Below are 12,125 nucleotides of genomic sequence, written 5' to 3'. Positions count from 1 at the left end.
GAACACATCGCAAACCTCCTTGGTCTCTTCGGGGCTGCGCATGGGCCACAGTCCTTGGAATTCGGCATTGTGCAGCGAGAGACACACGGGGATGGTCTGAGGAAGCAGGTATAGAGGAGCGATGGCACCGTGGTAGTCGTTAATGTGGTAGATGTCAACAGGGAAACGGCGGATAGTCTCAGCAATACAGCTGTTCCAAGCTGCATACAAAATACCAGATTCGACGTCGTCCATTCTTGCAATGTAGGGCTCGGCCTTGGTCTGTTGACGGAAGATGGGTGCGTCGAGGAGAACGTAGGTGATGTTGTTGTATCTGTGGTACTGGACTTGGACCTCGTAGGACTCGCCCATAATTTGAACAAACATCGACTCTGCCGGCTCGTCGATGGGGTAGTCGATACCGCCTATGCATGGTACGACCCAGATCAAGTTGACGTGGGTCAATGCGGTACTCATCAGCTTGGCCATGACACCAAGACCACCAATCTTGATGCCGATCTTCCAATCATCGATGTTGTACTCCATGGTAGCGATCAGAACTGTCCTCTTCTCACCAGTAGCCTTGATGGCGGGCACCGGGGTACCCGATGGCGAGGGCGACATGGCCCGCAGGGCGATGCTGTACTTCTCCTTCTTCTCGTTGCCATTGGAATCAGTCTTCAGGATGGCACCAAGAGAAAGCCAGTTCTTGGGGCTCGACTTGAAACCCCTCTTGTTGACCTTGACCTGGTAGAAGCCACGGACATAAACCCAGCCGGCCAGGGCTGCCAGGATGATGGGGATGATGCCGAGCAGGAAGAAGAGGAAGATCTGCAGGTAGACGGTACCAGTTGACACGGCCTCGATTGTCCAGCTTGAGTCGTGGACAACCAACTTGTAGGACAAGCCAGGCCATTCGGGAACTGACATGTTGAAGACGTTGCTTGACAGACTGCTTGGGGACAACCTGTCAAGGATGCCGTCCCGATCAAGATCACCGAAAATGAAGGTTGTGTCAGGCTGACCATCTGGGTTGACACCCCAAATGTTTACCTGCACTGACGCGGGCCATTCTCGCATGAAATGCATTTCCCAGGTATGGTCAGCCACAAGGCTCATAGCGCTTGCCGCTCCCCGATCGAATCCCCACATGTTGTATTCACCGTGCAAAAATACGTGAGGGAACTGCCGCTTGTACTTGACGTCGGTGCTGTCGCCATGCTGGATGAAGGCGGACGATCCCAGTGGCTGACTCCAATACTGGACCATAAGGTGATGTCCATACCATTCCTGATCAAAGGTTCCAGACCAAGTTTGAGCTGTGATCTTTTCGAAGTCGCCCGTGTAGGTCTGCCAGTCGCTCCAGCTTGAGCCAAAGTTTGTGCTGTACCGCCACATGGAAGCGCCGGGGGCACTATGGTTGACGTACATAACATCATTGGCCACGTGGAGGACGGTGGAAGAGTAGTTGGCAACCTCGGGGAAAACGACAGGGTTGTTGGGCAATCCTCGTCTCAGGAGGAAGTGGTCGGTGGCATCGGTTGATTCCCCGCCGGTCGATTTGGGCTCTTTGACTGTGATCTTATGGACACCATCAACAACACCGGATAGGGTAGCAGACCACACCCAGATGGTGGGAATGTAGCCAACAAAGTCTGGGGTGACCCCCTCATCAACGCTCGTACAGGTTGCGGTTCCCAATTTGGTCAGTTGCTGCGGTCCTGAGCCATCGATATAGGAGACGACAGAGATAGAATCGGACACGGAGTCGCAATCCATCTCGGTCGAGAAGCCAAGCTCAATCTCCACATCATTGCTGGTGTTGACCGAAGAGTCGATCTGGTAGTCGTGGCCAGGTGAGAACCTGGTGATCATGGGCCCTGGAGTCACAAACCGGGGCGCTTCAACAAGGACCTTCCACTCGTACGGCTTCATAGTAATGGTGCTGAGACAGCCGGATTTGGAGTTTGTGCCCGTCCAGGCGTTTTCGACGGCAGAGGACTCCAATGAGAGTGTCTCGCTGCTGGAGTCCATCAGGTTTCGGACCTTGGTGTTAGCATCGAAAGGAGAGACGAAAGCGGTGGCGGCATCATTGCAATCAAACTCGTAGGTGGTCTCGTTGGGCTGGTTGTGATAGACCAGCCATACGGGCTTGCTGTTAGTGGCGTTGACGTCTCCTTGCGTGTCTGCGTTGAAAGCACGGACAACGCTCCAGATGCCAAATTCGGTCTTAGAATCAGTGCCGTTGGGATACTTGAAGGTTGTCTGGTTGGCAAGTTGAACGAGGGACCATCCTTCATCAAGAACTGGGAATGCCTTGCGCAGGGCGAACATGTGCTTCATGGTGTTCCGCAGTGGGGCAGAGGGGTCGCGGTGATCCAGCGCCTGAGATGGGTCATGACATCCCTGAGTGGCCTTGGTTACAGGCCAGTTGTTGTAGATTGAGCTTCCCAGGCTGTAGCAACCGTGTCTCATCCAGGCCTGAGATGGCGAGAAGGCTTGACGACCAAAAACGTAGTTGTTCGCGGTGCTGTCGACCAGGTACAGGTTCTGCTCCTCTCCGTAGTAAACGAGCGGAATGCCTGGCAACAAAAAGGTGGTGATCATGTAGCCAAGCATCTGGCGCTGTGTCCCCTTGTCGATTCCTGGCCAGCGGAAAACGTCCTGGTTCGTCACACCGTAGAGATGTCGGGGGTCGAATTTACCGGTGTTGGCATTGTAAAAGTCGTTGGATAGCAGCATCTCGTTCCACATCTCGACCCAGTTTGTTGGCAGATCGTATCCGGCCTCGAGGTTTCCCTCCATGCCCAGAAAGCGGGTCAGGAATCGATAGACCGAGTAGTGGAATGCGCCTGCATCGAGAGCAGAGTTTCCTGCCGGGCGAAGGTACATGGAGTCGGCCTGGCTGGTGTTCCAGATGGGCTCGAGGCTCTCAGCAGTCTTGATATCATCCAACCACAGTTCTTTTGAGCGGCCACGTCCCAACCAGATGGACCCGAGTGTGTTACCAGAGGTAATCTCACCAACCACCATGAAGTTGTCCTTGCCAAGCTTTTTGGCACACTCGCGCACCTTGGTGGTGAAGGAAGCCTGCGCGTCCACCGTGACCTGCATGGCCTTGTCCACACGGAACCCGTCGATATCGAGTGCGGCGACGGTCATACACGAGAAATGCTCCAAGCGAGCAAGCACCGACGGGTTCCACTCGCGCAACCGATCTTGCACGGAGGCAAACTTCGAGAGTTGACGTTTCCAATCGGGGAAAACACCGAAAGCTTCAATGTCACCATACTGGTCGAAATCACTGTCATAGCAGCCCTTGAGCTTCGCAAGGTCTTTTGAAGGCACCAGGTTGCCATCCTCATACCAAAAGGTCGGGTATTCGCAAGTGGTGTTGTACGTGTTGCCGATGTCGAAGTCAAGGTATCGCCGAGATGACTTCCACGCCACCTTGTGCTCTTCCTCCAAAAATGGCGTACTTTCGTTCTGGTAACCGTCGAAACTGATAAGATCTCCCAGGCTGCGTTTCCAGAATGTGAGTGGTTGATCGCTGCCGCTAAAGCCCGGTCTCTTTCTTTTCACTTACGTTGCCATGGTGTTGTCCAAAAGGACATACATGCCTCTGTTGTGGATCTCCTCCACGACTTTCTGCCACATTGTGATATTGCCGAAATGCTTGTCGAGGAGGGTGAGGTCAAGCGGCTAGACGGTGCTGTCAGCGCGTGCGGCCATGGGTGTGAATGTACGGTTGAGGATTCCATCGTTGGTGGTGACCTACTGAATATGCGTCTGCGCCCCATGGCTGGTTGATAAAGGGTGAGCCGGCGATATAGAGACCCTGTTCGCGTGGTCAGTACACAGATCCAGCGAGGCGAAGGGGGGGGAACTATGCGGCGAGAGCAGCGAGAGTGGGAGTGAGGACGGTGGGTTGGGGGCTTCCTGGTGGTGTGTTTGTTACCTTGATACCCATGCCGGCGATATAGTCCAAAGAGTCTACCAGTCCCTGGAGGTCACCGCCGTTGCGGATTTGGGTACTCCTCATATCGGTCTCGAAAAGCGTTTCGTTTGCATTGTCGTTGGTTGGGTCGCCATTGACGAAACGATCTAAGAAGACGGTATAGAAGGGAAACCTCCAGTTTGGTGGTGATTCTGTGTAGTTTGCGAGTTCGTCTACGCTGTAGTCGAGGGGGTTCGTCGCTGTCTTGTTCACATTAAGATTAAAATCTACTTCAGAAAGGGTGTACTTGAGGCCGTGAACGAAGGTATTGGAAGACGAGAAAAGAGCAATGGCAGAAAGCCACGCGAGAGAAAACATCATCACCACACAACAACAACGACGCACAGCTCACGGTGGTGTGAGCCGTCCGTGGTGAGCGTCTCTGGTGGTGATGAAAAACAAGGGCGAAAAAAGAATGGCAGGGTGCTGTGAGTAGCACAACCAGAGTCTATCCTCCAACAAGAGCGAGTGACGGCGACTATCAGCGAGTGACAAAGGTGAAGATGCCGAAAAGAAAAAGGGAAGACAATGGAAGCTTTCGGCGAGCCACAATATCCCACCCTCGCACAACCCTACCGTCGGGCCCTCCCACTCTGGCACTCAAGGGGAACCCTTGATAGGCCCCATGTTGACAGTGCGGCCCCTGACCGGCCCAGCAGCCAGGCGCAGGAGGAACAGTGAGGAGGAGGATTCGAGACTTTGCCTCTGGCTCTGCCTCCGCCTCCGGCTGGGCCGAGCTAAACCCGGCCAAGCACTCGCTTGTGAGAAGGCGGTATCCACACGAGGCTGCAGCAGCAGGAACCCATGGTACCCAGGTCCGCAGAAGTTCCCGACGGAGCGTGCGGTGACTTGTCAGGCGAGTTAGAGCATCCATTTTCAGCCACACTGGAATACAAACACGGACGCGAGAAAGGGGGGGCGGGGGTAATAGAGGACCAGGGGGGTCCCGCGCCTGAGGCAGATTTCACACATTGCCCTCTCGCAGAGTGGGGAGAGGGGCGTGGCGATTGATTAACAACCACTGCCCAGAGACATATTTTTGGGCGGTGGAGGTGGACACAGACCAGAGGCGCGTTGCAGCCCGGACGTGTCGTCGGAACCCCTAGTGGTTCCTGAGGACTAAATGCTGATGCGCGGCGCCCGTTGATGGGTGCGGTTGAACGGGTGAACGGTCGAGGTGGAATGACTGGACGAGCACGGAGAAGTACCGGGAACATCTCTGCTGTCAAGCGTGGGACCGAACAGGCTACTCCGTAGACCGTAGCTTTGGATCGAACCCTACCGTGCGGCAGGCCGAGGAAGGTCGAGGACGCGCACTGTGGGCAAAGGTGTGGGTGTGTCTCATTCTCCTTTGTCTGTTCTCACTTCCTTCTCCAGGACCACCAACCAGGACCAGGTGCCGGGCTTGGACGGGCGGACCGTCCAGCGTTATTCGCTGTGGTTTCGACGCCTTTTCGGTTGGGGCAATTTGTGGAGGGTTCCACAGAAGCCAATCCGAGGATGCTGTGGGACGACCGGGCTGCATGCTTGTAGTGTAATCTGTAGTGTAGGTGTATTATGGTACACAGTAGGTTCAGCTGGAATCCAATTCAACGGGTCTCTGGGAGCCCCCATCGCCAGCAGTCCGAGGTTTCCTTGTGGGTGCTACTCGGTGGGCATGTCGGCAATCCCAAGTGGCCCCCCAGGGGATCGGCAAGCTCAGATGCAGCACAGCAGCGCAGCGGTGCAGCGGTGGTAATCAATCGTGGACGTCGTGATTTTTACCCGCGCACTCTACCGTGAGGCTGAAGTTTTTGGGTGCTGAGTGTGAGTCTTGACCTGCTGACTGCCAGACTCCCTGCATTGGGGGCCAGGGGAGGCACATCTGGGCTGTATGGATAGAATTTGGGTTCTGATCTGATCAGCCAAGACCAAGACAGAGTGATGATGCTGACGGCGCCCGGGACGGATCCTGCTGCAGGATCCTCCAACCGTAGACGTGGATCGCGGTCGGCCAGAAACCTTGGGCCGTCCAGAAGCAAAGCCGCCCGACAGGCCCGACAGACCGAGCGAATTGGTGATGCTGATCAGGATGAGTGACGATCGCGGTCGACAGCCGCGAGAGCACGGTACCAGCACGTAGCGAATTGATCAGTCCGCCGATCAGCCCGCTCGCGTGGTGGACGGGCCTGTCTGACTGACTGTCTGACAGCTGCATCGTGTTGTGCTGTTCTGGCAGTCTGGTTGTCTGGTGGTGTGCCCCCGTACAGTCAGGACAGCCTTGAGGACAGTACGTCTGTACTGTGTGTGTGTGTGTGTGTGTGTGTGTGTGTGTGTGTGTGGAAGTACGTAGGTACATACGAGACGCATAGATACGTACCTTCCTGAGAGTGGCCTTATCCGCCCAGTCAGGACTCAAGAGGCCACAGCCGCGGGTCGGAAGATAGCAGATGGCAGGTGGCAGGCGACAGCTCGCAGAAGCAGGCCACGGTGTAAATGAACCAACGCCAGGGGTACCAGGACTCCCCGGCCTCCCAGCTGCGAGGGAGATGATGATCATGCCTTGAAAAAGCAGGCGACAGGGCAGGGCGACATGGGTGCCGGGGCCGGCGCACAAGGCCGTGTGGCACACCAGCAGGGCCCAGCAATCGTTTTTGGCAAGGTGTCAGGGCAGCAAGATGGGCGTGCTGCATGCCGCGCTGCGCATCTCAGGGACCCCCCTGCTGGCGAGCGGACGATACGAGGAGAAGGCGGTACCTCGTCAGGGGTTGCAGCCACTCAGACGGACCCTTCCCGAATCAGAGAGGACGGCCCTATCAGCGCATTAAGGTTTTAAATCTTATCCCTGTCTTCTACCGTGGGGACCGACCGCGTCCACAAGCCGCACAGTCGCTCAGTGCTCTGCCGCTCGCTGTGTCGCTATGTCGCTTCTTTTCCCTCAGTCTTGGGGCCTGGGTGGCCTGGGTGGCCTGAGCCTGCTAGTACCGTGCTTCTTTTTTTCCCTGATTTCTAAACTTGGTATCAAGCTCCATCGCGGCACCATGCCCACTCGTCACTACTCGCTACCGCTCTGCCGCTCTGCCCACTGTGTTGACTCGCCGCGCCGCCTGCCTGCCTGCCTGCCTGCCTCGCCGTGCTCGAATGCCTCCTCATGTCTTCCCCGTCACCCCGTCTTTCACCCCCTTCTTTTTTGCCCTAATATCAAGGTCGAGTCAGTTGCTTCTGAGCCACCTGGCCGCTGGTGCTTAGCCTCTTTCCCCTGGTCCAGAGGCCAAAAGGGGGCCCAGAAGTTTATGCAACAATGACGATGGGACAAATAATATCAGACGAACGAGTGTTGATCCCCGTTCCCGCTGTTCGCCCGTCCAGCCCGCCAGCCCGCCAGCCGCCAGCCCGCCAGCCCGCCTCTCTGCTCTCTCGGGCCCTGCCCACACGTTGTGTGTTATGTGTCACGGTGTCACGGTGTCTGGGCGTCTGAGCGTCTGTGGGTGTTTTGTGTCTTCTGGACACGTCGTGCCAATCGGGCAATCAGTCGACCACGAGTCTGTCATCTACGATCGGCAAACTTAAACAAAAACTTTGCTTAGACGCCCTCTGCACTCGCTGATCACAATCACACCCCTCCCCTCCGCTCACGACAGGAGAGAAGAGAGAGGGAGGGAGATGCTGGACGCTCGGTACACCAGTGACAGTCCAATTACACCCACCACTTCCAAACGCCCGCCAGCCCGCCCGCCAGCCCGCGCTCCATCGCGCCGTCCTGGCAGGCTGGGCAGCCACAGCCTGGCGAATGCCATGGCCATGCACGAAATCCGGGCTATGGGGCCCCGACGGGTCACATCGCCGCTCAAATCAGACAATCAGACCAACCACTCAGGCGCTTCCCTGCAATCTCTGGATACGATACGGATAACCGGTATGTCCACTCCCCAGCTCTCCTCTCACTAGCACCACCATCGGCGCGGTACAGTAAAGGGGCCGGGCCACTAGCCCCCCAGTGCTGGTTGCTGTTTTTGGAAGTCTCTATGTCTCTCATCACGTACTCATCTCTTCACCTCTTCTTTTGCCCCCCTTCTGCCTGCGTATTTGTTCTACCCTACTGTGGTATATGGCACAGTAAGCATGGGGGCAGGGGGGATGGGGTGTACCCTGTACATGCACATCATAGTACCCAACCACCACCTTAGCAGCTTAACAGCTTCGTAGGCAGCCCGGCAGCCCAGGAGACGATCCAGTAGTCTTGTACGCACTGACAGTACAGTGGTGTGGACTGTATTCTGTTGTCTGTCTGTCTCTGCCTCTTTTTCCCAATCCAAGGGGGCCGCAGCAGCAGCAGCAGGCAGGGGGTCAGTCGATGCTGCAACGTGACGGGGCCCCATCCCGGACGCTTCTGGAAATCTCTGCCGGCCGTTCGGGGTGATCATAACAAATCACCATTCGAACCTTTGATTTCTTTGACCCTCTTGCCCTCCTGGTGACGCCCCTCTCTTCTCCTCTTGGCAGGGCTCTGCTCTAACTGGCAGGGTTGGTAGGCCATGTCTCTCGCTTTGTCCGAGCTGCCGAGTAACCGCAAATACGCCGTCGTGCAAGAAGGGGAAAGATCACTGGGCAATTGTGGGACGCTCGTGCTGGTCTGAATTCGGAATACGGGAGCGCGTCCCTCTACCAAGGCTGTTGCTCGCTCGCCACCCCTGGCAGTCTGGGGACCTCGGGGCACGAGATCGAACAAGCAATTTACCAACACAGACACCACCTCCGCACGTCGGTAGGTTTGTAGGTTTCTGATTAGGTTTCCTCCACCCCTACTCCAGTTCGTTCCTTACACGATCTCTCTTTTTTGTTGCGATATTCCCAAGAAGTCTTGGTCCTGCCTCGACCCGTCTTGAATTGAACCACATTCGTTTAAACCCCTATTTGGTGACTTGAAGTGTATAGTTTGGACCCGGGCAGATAATACTCGCACTGCGCGCCCAGCATTACGCGTCCAGTGTCCTGAATCCCAGCCAGTCCTTTCAACCTCTCAAATCAAAACACAGGCATCATGCGTGCCGTCTCGCTCGCTTTGACAACGGCTTCGGCCCTCCTCAGCCTCTCCAGTGCTGCCTCGCTGGAGGAGTGGAAATCCCGCTCCATCTACCAGGTCGTCGTCGACCGTTTCGCCCGGACGGATGGTTCCACCACGGCCGCCTGCGATGAACTCTTCCTTTTCTGTAATGGCACATGGACCGGTCTTATCAACGGTCTGGATTACATCCAAGGTCAGTATGATTGAATTTGACCGAAACCTTAGCACCCTGGCTGGGGTGGCTGCAGATAAGATGGGCTGATAGCAACTGTAAACATCAGGCATGGGCTTCACGGCCGTACAGATCAGCCCCATCTCAAAGAACATTGAGGACAACACCGCCGTCGGTGAGGCATACCATGGCTACTGGGTGGATGACCTCTACGCCGTCAACGAGCACTTTGGCACCGAGGATGACCTGAAGAAGCTGTCCGAGGAGCTCCACAGCCGTGACATGTACCTCCTGGTCGATGTTGTCGTCAACAACATGGTCCAAAAGTTCGACAACATTGTCCCGCCAAAGATCGATTACTCCAACTTTAACCCGTTCGACGACCAGGACTACTTCCACCCCTACTGCAACGTCACCGAGTGGACCAATGAGACAAACTACCAGGACTGCTGGCTCTACCCTTACGGTGTCGCCCTTGCCGACTTGAAGACCGAGGACGACAAGGTCGTCGACATGTTTAGCGACTGGATCAAGGAGCTCGTTTCTAACTACTCCATCGACGGCCTGCGAATCGACGCCGCCAAGCACGTCAACCGCGAGTTCCTGCCCAAGTTTGTCGAAGCCTCCGGTGTCTTCGCCTTCGGTGAGGTCCTCACCGGTGAGCCCGAGGACTTCTGCCCCTACCAGACCCAAGGCTACCTGCCCGGCATGCCCAACTACCTCGAGTACTACAAGATCAAGGACGCCTTCAACGCAGGCTCCATGACCATGATTGATGATATCCGTGAGCAGGCGCGGTCGTCCTGCAACGACACTTTCGCCCTCGGCTCCTTCGCTGAGAACCACGACATGCCTCGTTTCGCCTTCTACAACCAGGACATGGCCATCGCCAAGAACGCTATGGCATACATCATCCTCAACGACGGCATGCCCCTCGGTGAGTTACAACTGCCTGCCCGCTCTAGCTTTCATGCCGAGTCATTGATCTCACATGAGAGTTCCGGTTAATGCCGCAACCCCCCCCCCCCCCGAGGTCGATCATGACAAGCGACAGTCTTGCTAACATGTGAACCCCCAATCCCAGTCTACCAGGGCCAGGAGCAGCACTTCTCCGGCGGCGACACCCCCCAGAATCGTGAGGCCCTCTGGCTGTCCGGCTTCGACACGACGTCGGAGCTGTACGTCACCGCTGCCAAGCTCAACAAGGCCCGCAACACCCTCATCGGCCTGACCAACACCACCGACAGCACCTACGTCGACTCGCGCGCGCAGACCCTCATGGTCAACGACAACCACCTGTGCCAGGTCAAGGGCCCCGAGGGCTTCCAGATCGTCAGCTGCATCGTCAACCACTCGTCCAACGGCCCCTCGTACGAGCTGTCCATCGGCGGCTTCACCGCCGGCGACCAGGTCGTCGAGGTCCTCAGCTGCGGCACCTCCACCGCCGACGAGACCGGCAACGTCACCATGTACATGAACAAGGGCGAGCCCAAGGCCTACGTCCTGCAGAGCCTGCTGGAGCAGATGCCCGGCGTCTGCAACGAGACCAAGGACGCCAAGGACGCCTCCAAGGACAGCGCCGCCCCGTCCCTGGCGAGCGGCCTGGCCACCGTCTTCACCGTCGCCCTCGCCTCCGTCGCGATGCTGATGTAAAAGACTGACTGCGGAGCAGCTCCTTGTTTTTTTGTTAAAGTGGTGATTCTGAAAAAGTCCGGCGGCATTGCCCGTCGGGACTCGTTTGAGCTTACTGATGGCGTGCTGCTTCGTGTGCTTGATGCCTTAACGTCGCGCGGCTTTGAAGGAGCTGGTTGGTGGAATGGAGTGGGCGGTAGTCGTGAAATACTTTTTATAACTCTCTTGCGTGTGCACATGTTTTGCTGCTGCTCTGTTGGCACGTACATATGTTTTCATGAAAACCTTTGATATCCAGACTTACGTACATTGACATTAATTCATTAATATGAACTCTGTCTGCTATCATCCCCGTGTTTATCAAATGTGACTGGTCAGAAATCGGGCACGCCCGGGAGCCCCCCCCTCGGGGGGGAGGCTGGCGCAAGGGATGGAGAGAGTGTTCGGGACAGCATGCCCGCCCAGCACGATTCACTCTCGCAGAGTTCTCAGACAACAAGAGGCTTGTATTGCGAAGCTACGGGGGCTTGATCAGCTTCCCATACGAATCCACTGAACGGACAGTTGGGGGTTGAAGGGCTGATGGATTCGAGTTTCCAACTCAACACCTCTGAGAAATGGCATTATACGAAGCCGCGAGATATCTTCGAACATGTGACATGAGGCTGAATAGACCCATTCTGTCCCGGTTTTACTGACATCATACCTACCTTGGCAAGGCTGGAAGCAATCTCCAGCGAGGCATCACCCCTCAGTCCTCAATTCCTCGAGTCCCAAGTCCATCGCGACAGTGATCATCGACACTGATTTCACGGGCAAGTATGAGGTGAGGTCAGTACAGTACAACCTCGCAGTACGGATCATCCCAGAACAGTTCTTGTCTTATAGGGCTTAGGAGGTTTCAAATATGAAGGCACTCACTCGGCCGAGAAGTGATTTGTCGCCAAAAGTTAAACTTTCATGCCGAAGGGATCCCTGCCAGCTGCGGAGACGTCTATTCCTCCCTGGGTAGGCCTCAGCCTCAAAAAGTGGCTCCCAACAAGAGTACCTCGCAGTACAACGCTCTACGTATGCAGTCCTGTAGTAGGTTGTTTTATGGGACTATGTCTGTTGGGGGATCACCCTACTGGAGATTATCTTATGCGAGGTTCCCCTATTAGGGAGCAGTCTAAAAATAAATTGTCCTATGTGAAGCAGGCCTGCTGTGGGTAGTCTCCTGCTGGAGTTGCAGACTGCTGGCACAAGGCTGAAACCAAATGCGATTTGTGAGCTGACGGTCGGGCTACTTCGGTCATTCACAC

At 56.0% G+C, this 12,125-nt stretch overlaps 1 protein-coding gene across 1 annotated transcript; it reads left to right on the top strand.

Annotated features, from left to right (window-relative positions):
- The first annotated feature begins 6,768 nt into the window (after positions 1-6,768).
- KVR01_000903 (uncharacterized protein) lies at positions 6,769-11,756 on the top strand. The gene is made up of 3 exons (XM_044790473.1): positions 6,769-9,213; positions 9,302-10,129; positions 10,277-11,756. The coding sequence occupies exons 1-3, from the start codon at positions 8,997-8,999 to the stop codon at positions 10,843-10,845; spliced, it is 1,614 nt and encodes a 537-aa protein (XP_044650852.1). The 5' UTR covers positions 6,769-8,996; the 3' UTR covers positions 10,846-11,756.
- Positions 11,757-12,125: the final 369 nt, after the last annotated feature.

This window comes from Diaporthe batatas, assembly GCF_019321695.1.
Source record: "Diaporthe batatas strain CRI 302-4 chromosome Unknown Contig00001, whole genome shotgun sequence".
Classification (NCBI taxonomy): domain Eukaryota; kingdom Fungi; phylum Ascomycota; class Sordariomycetes; order Diaporthales; family Diaporthaceae; genus Diaporthe; species Diaporthe batatas.
Note: the sequence above shows the minus strand (reverse complement) of the source record. Positions and strands in the feature narration are given on the sequence as shown.

What these genes read in the sequence shown, in the direction of transcription:
- KVR01_000903 (XM_044790473.1), top strand. Translation starts at nt 8,997, where the DNA reads ATGCGTGCCGTCTCGCTCGCTTTGACAACGGCTTCGGCCCTCCTCAGC. An exon ending in CGGTCTGGATTACATCCAAG is followed by an intron (nt 9,214 to 9,301) that starts GTCAGTATGATT and finishes TGTAAACATCAG; the next exon opens with GCATGGGCTTCACGGCCGTA. An exon ending in CAACGACGGCATGCCCCTCG is followed by an intron (nt 10,130 to 10,276) that starts GTGAGTTACAAC and finishes CCCCAATCCCAG; the next exon opens with TCTACCAGGGCCAGGAGCAG.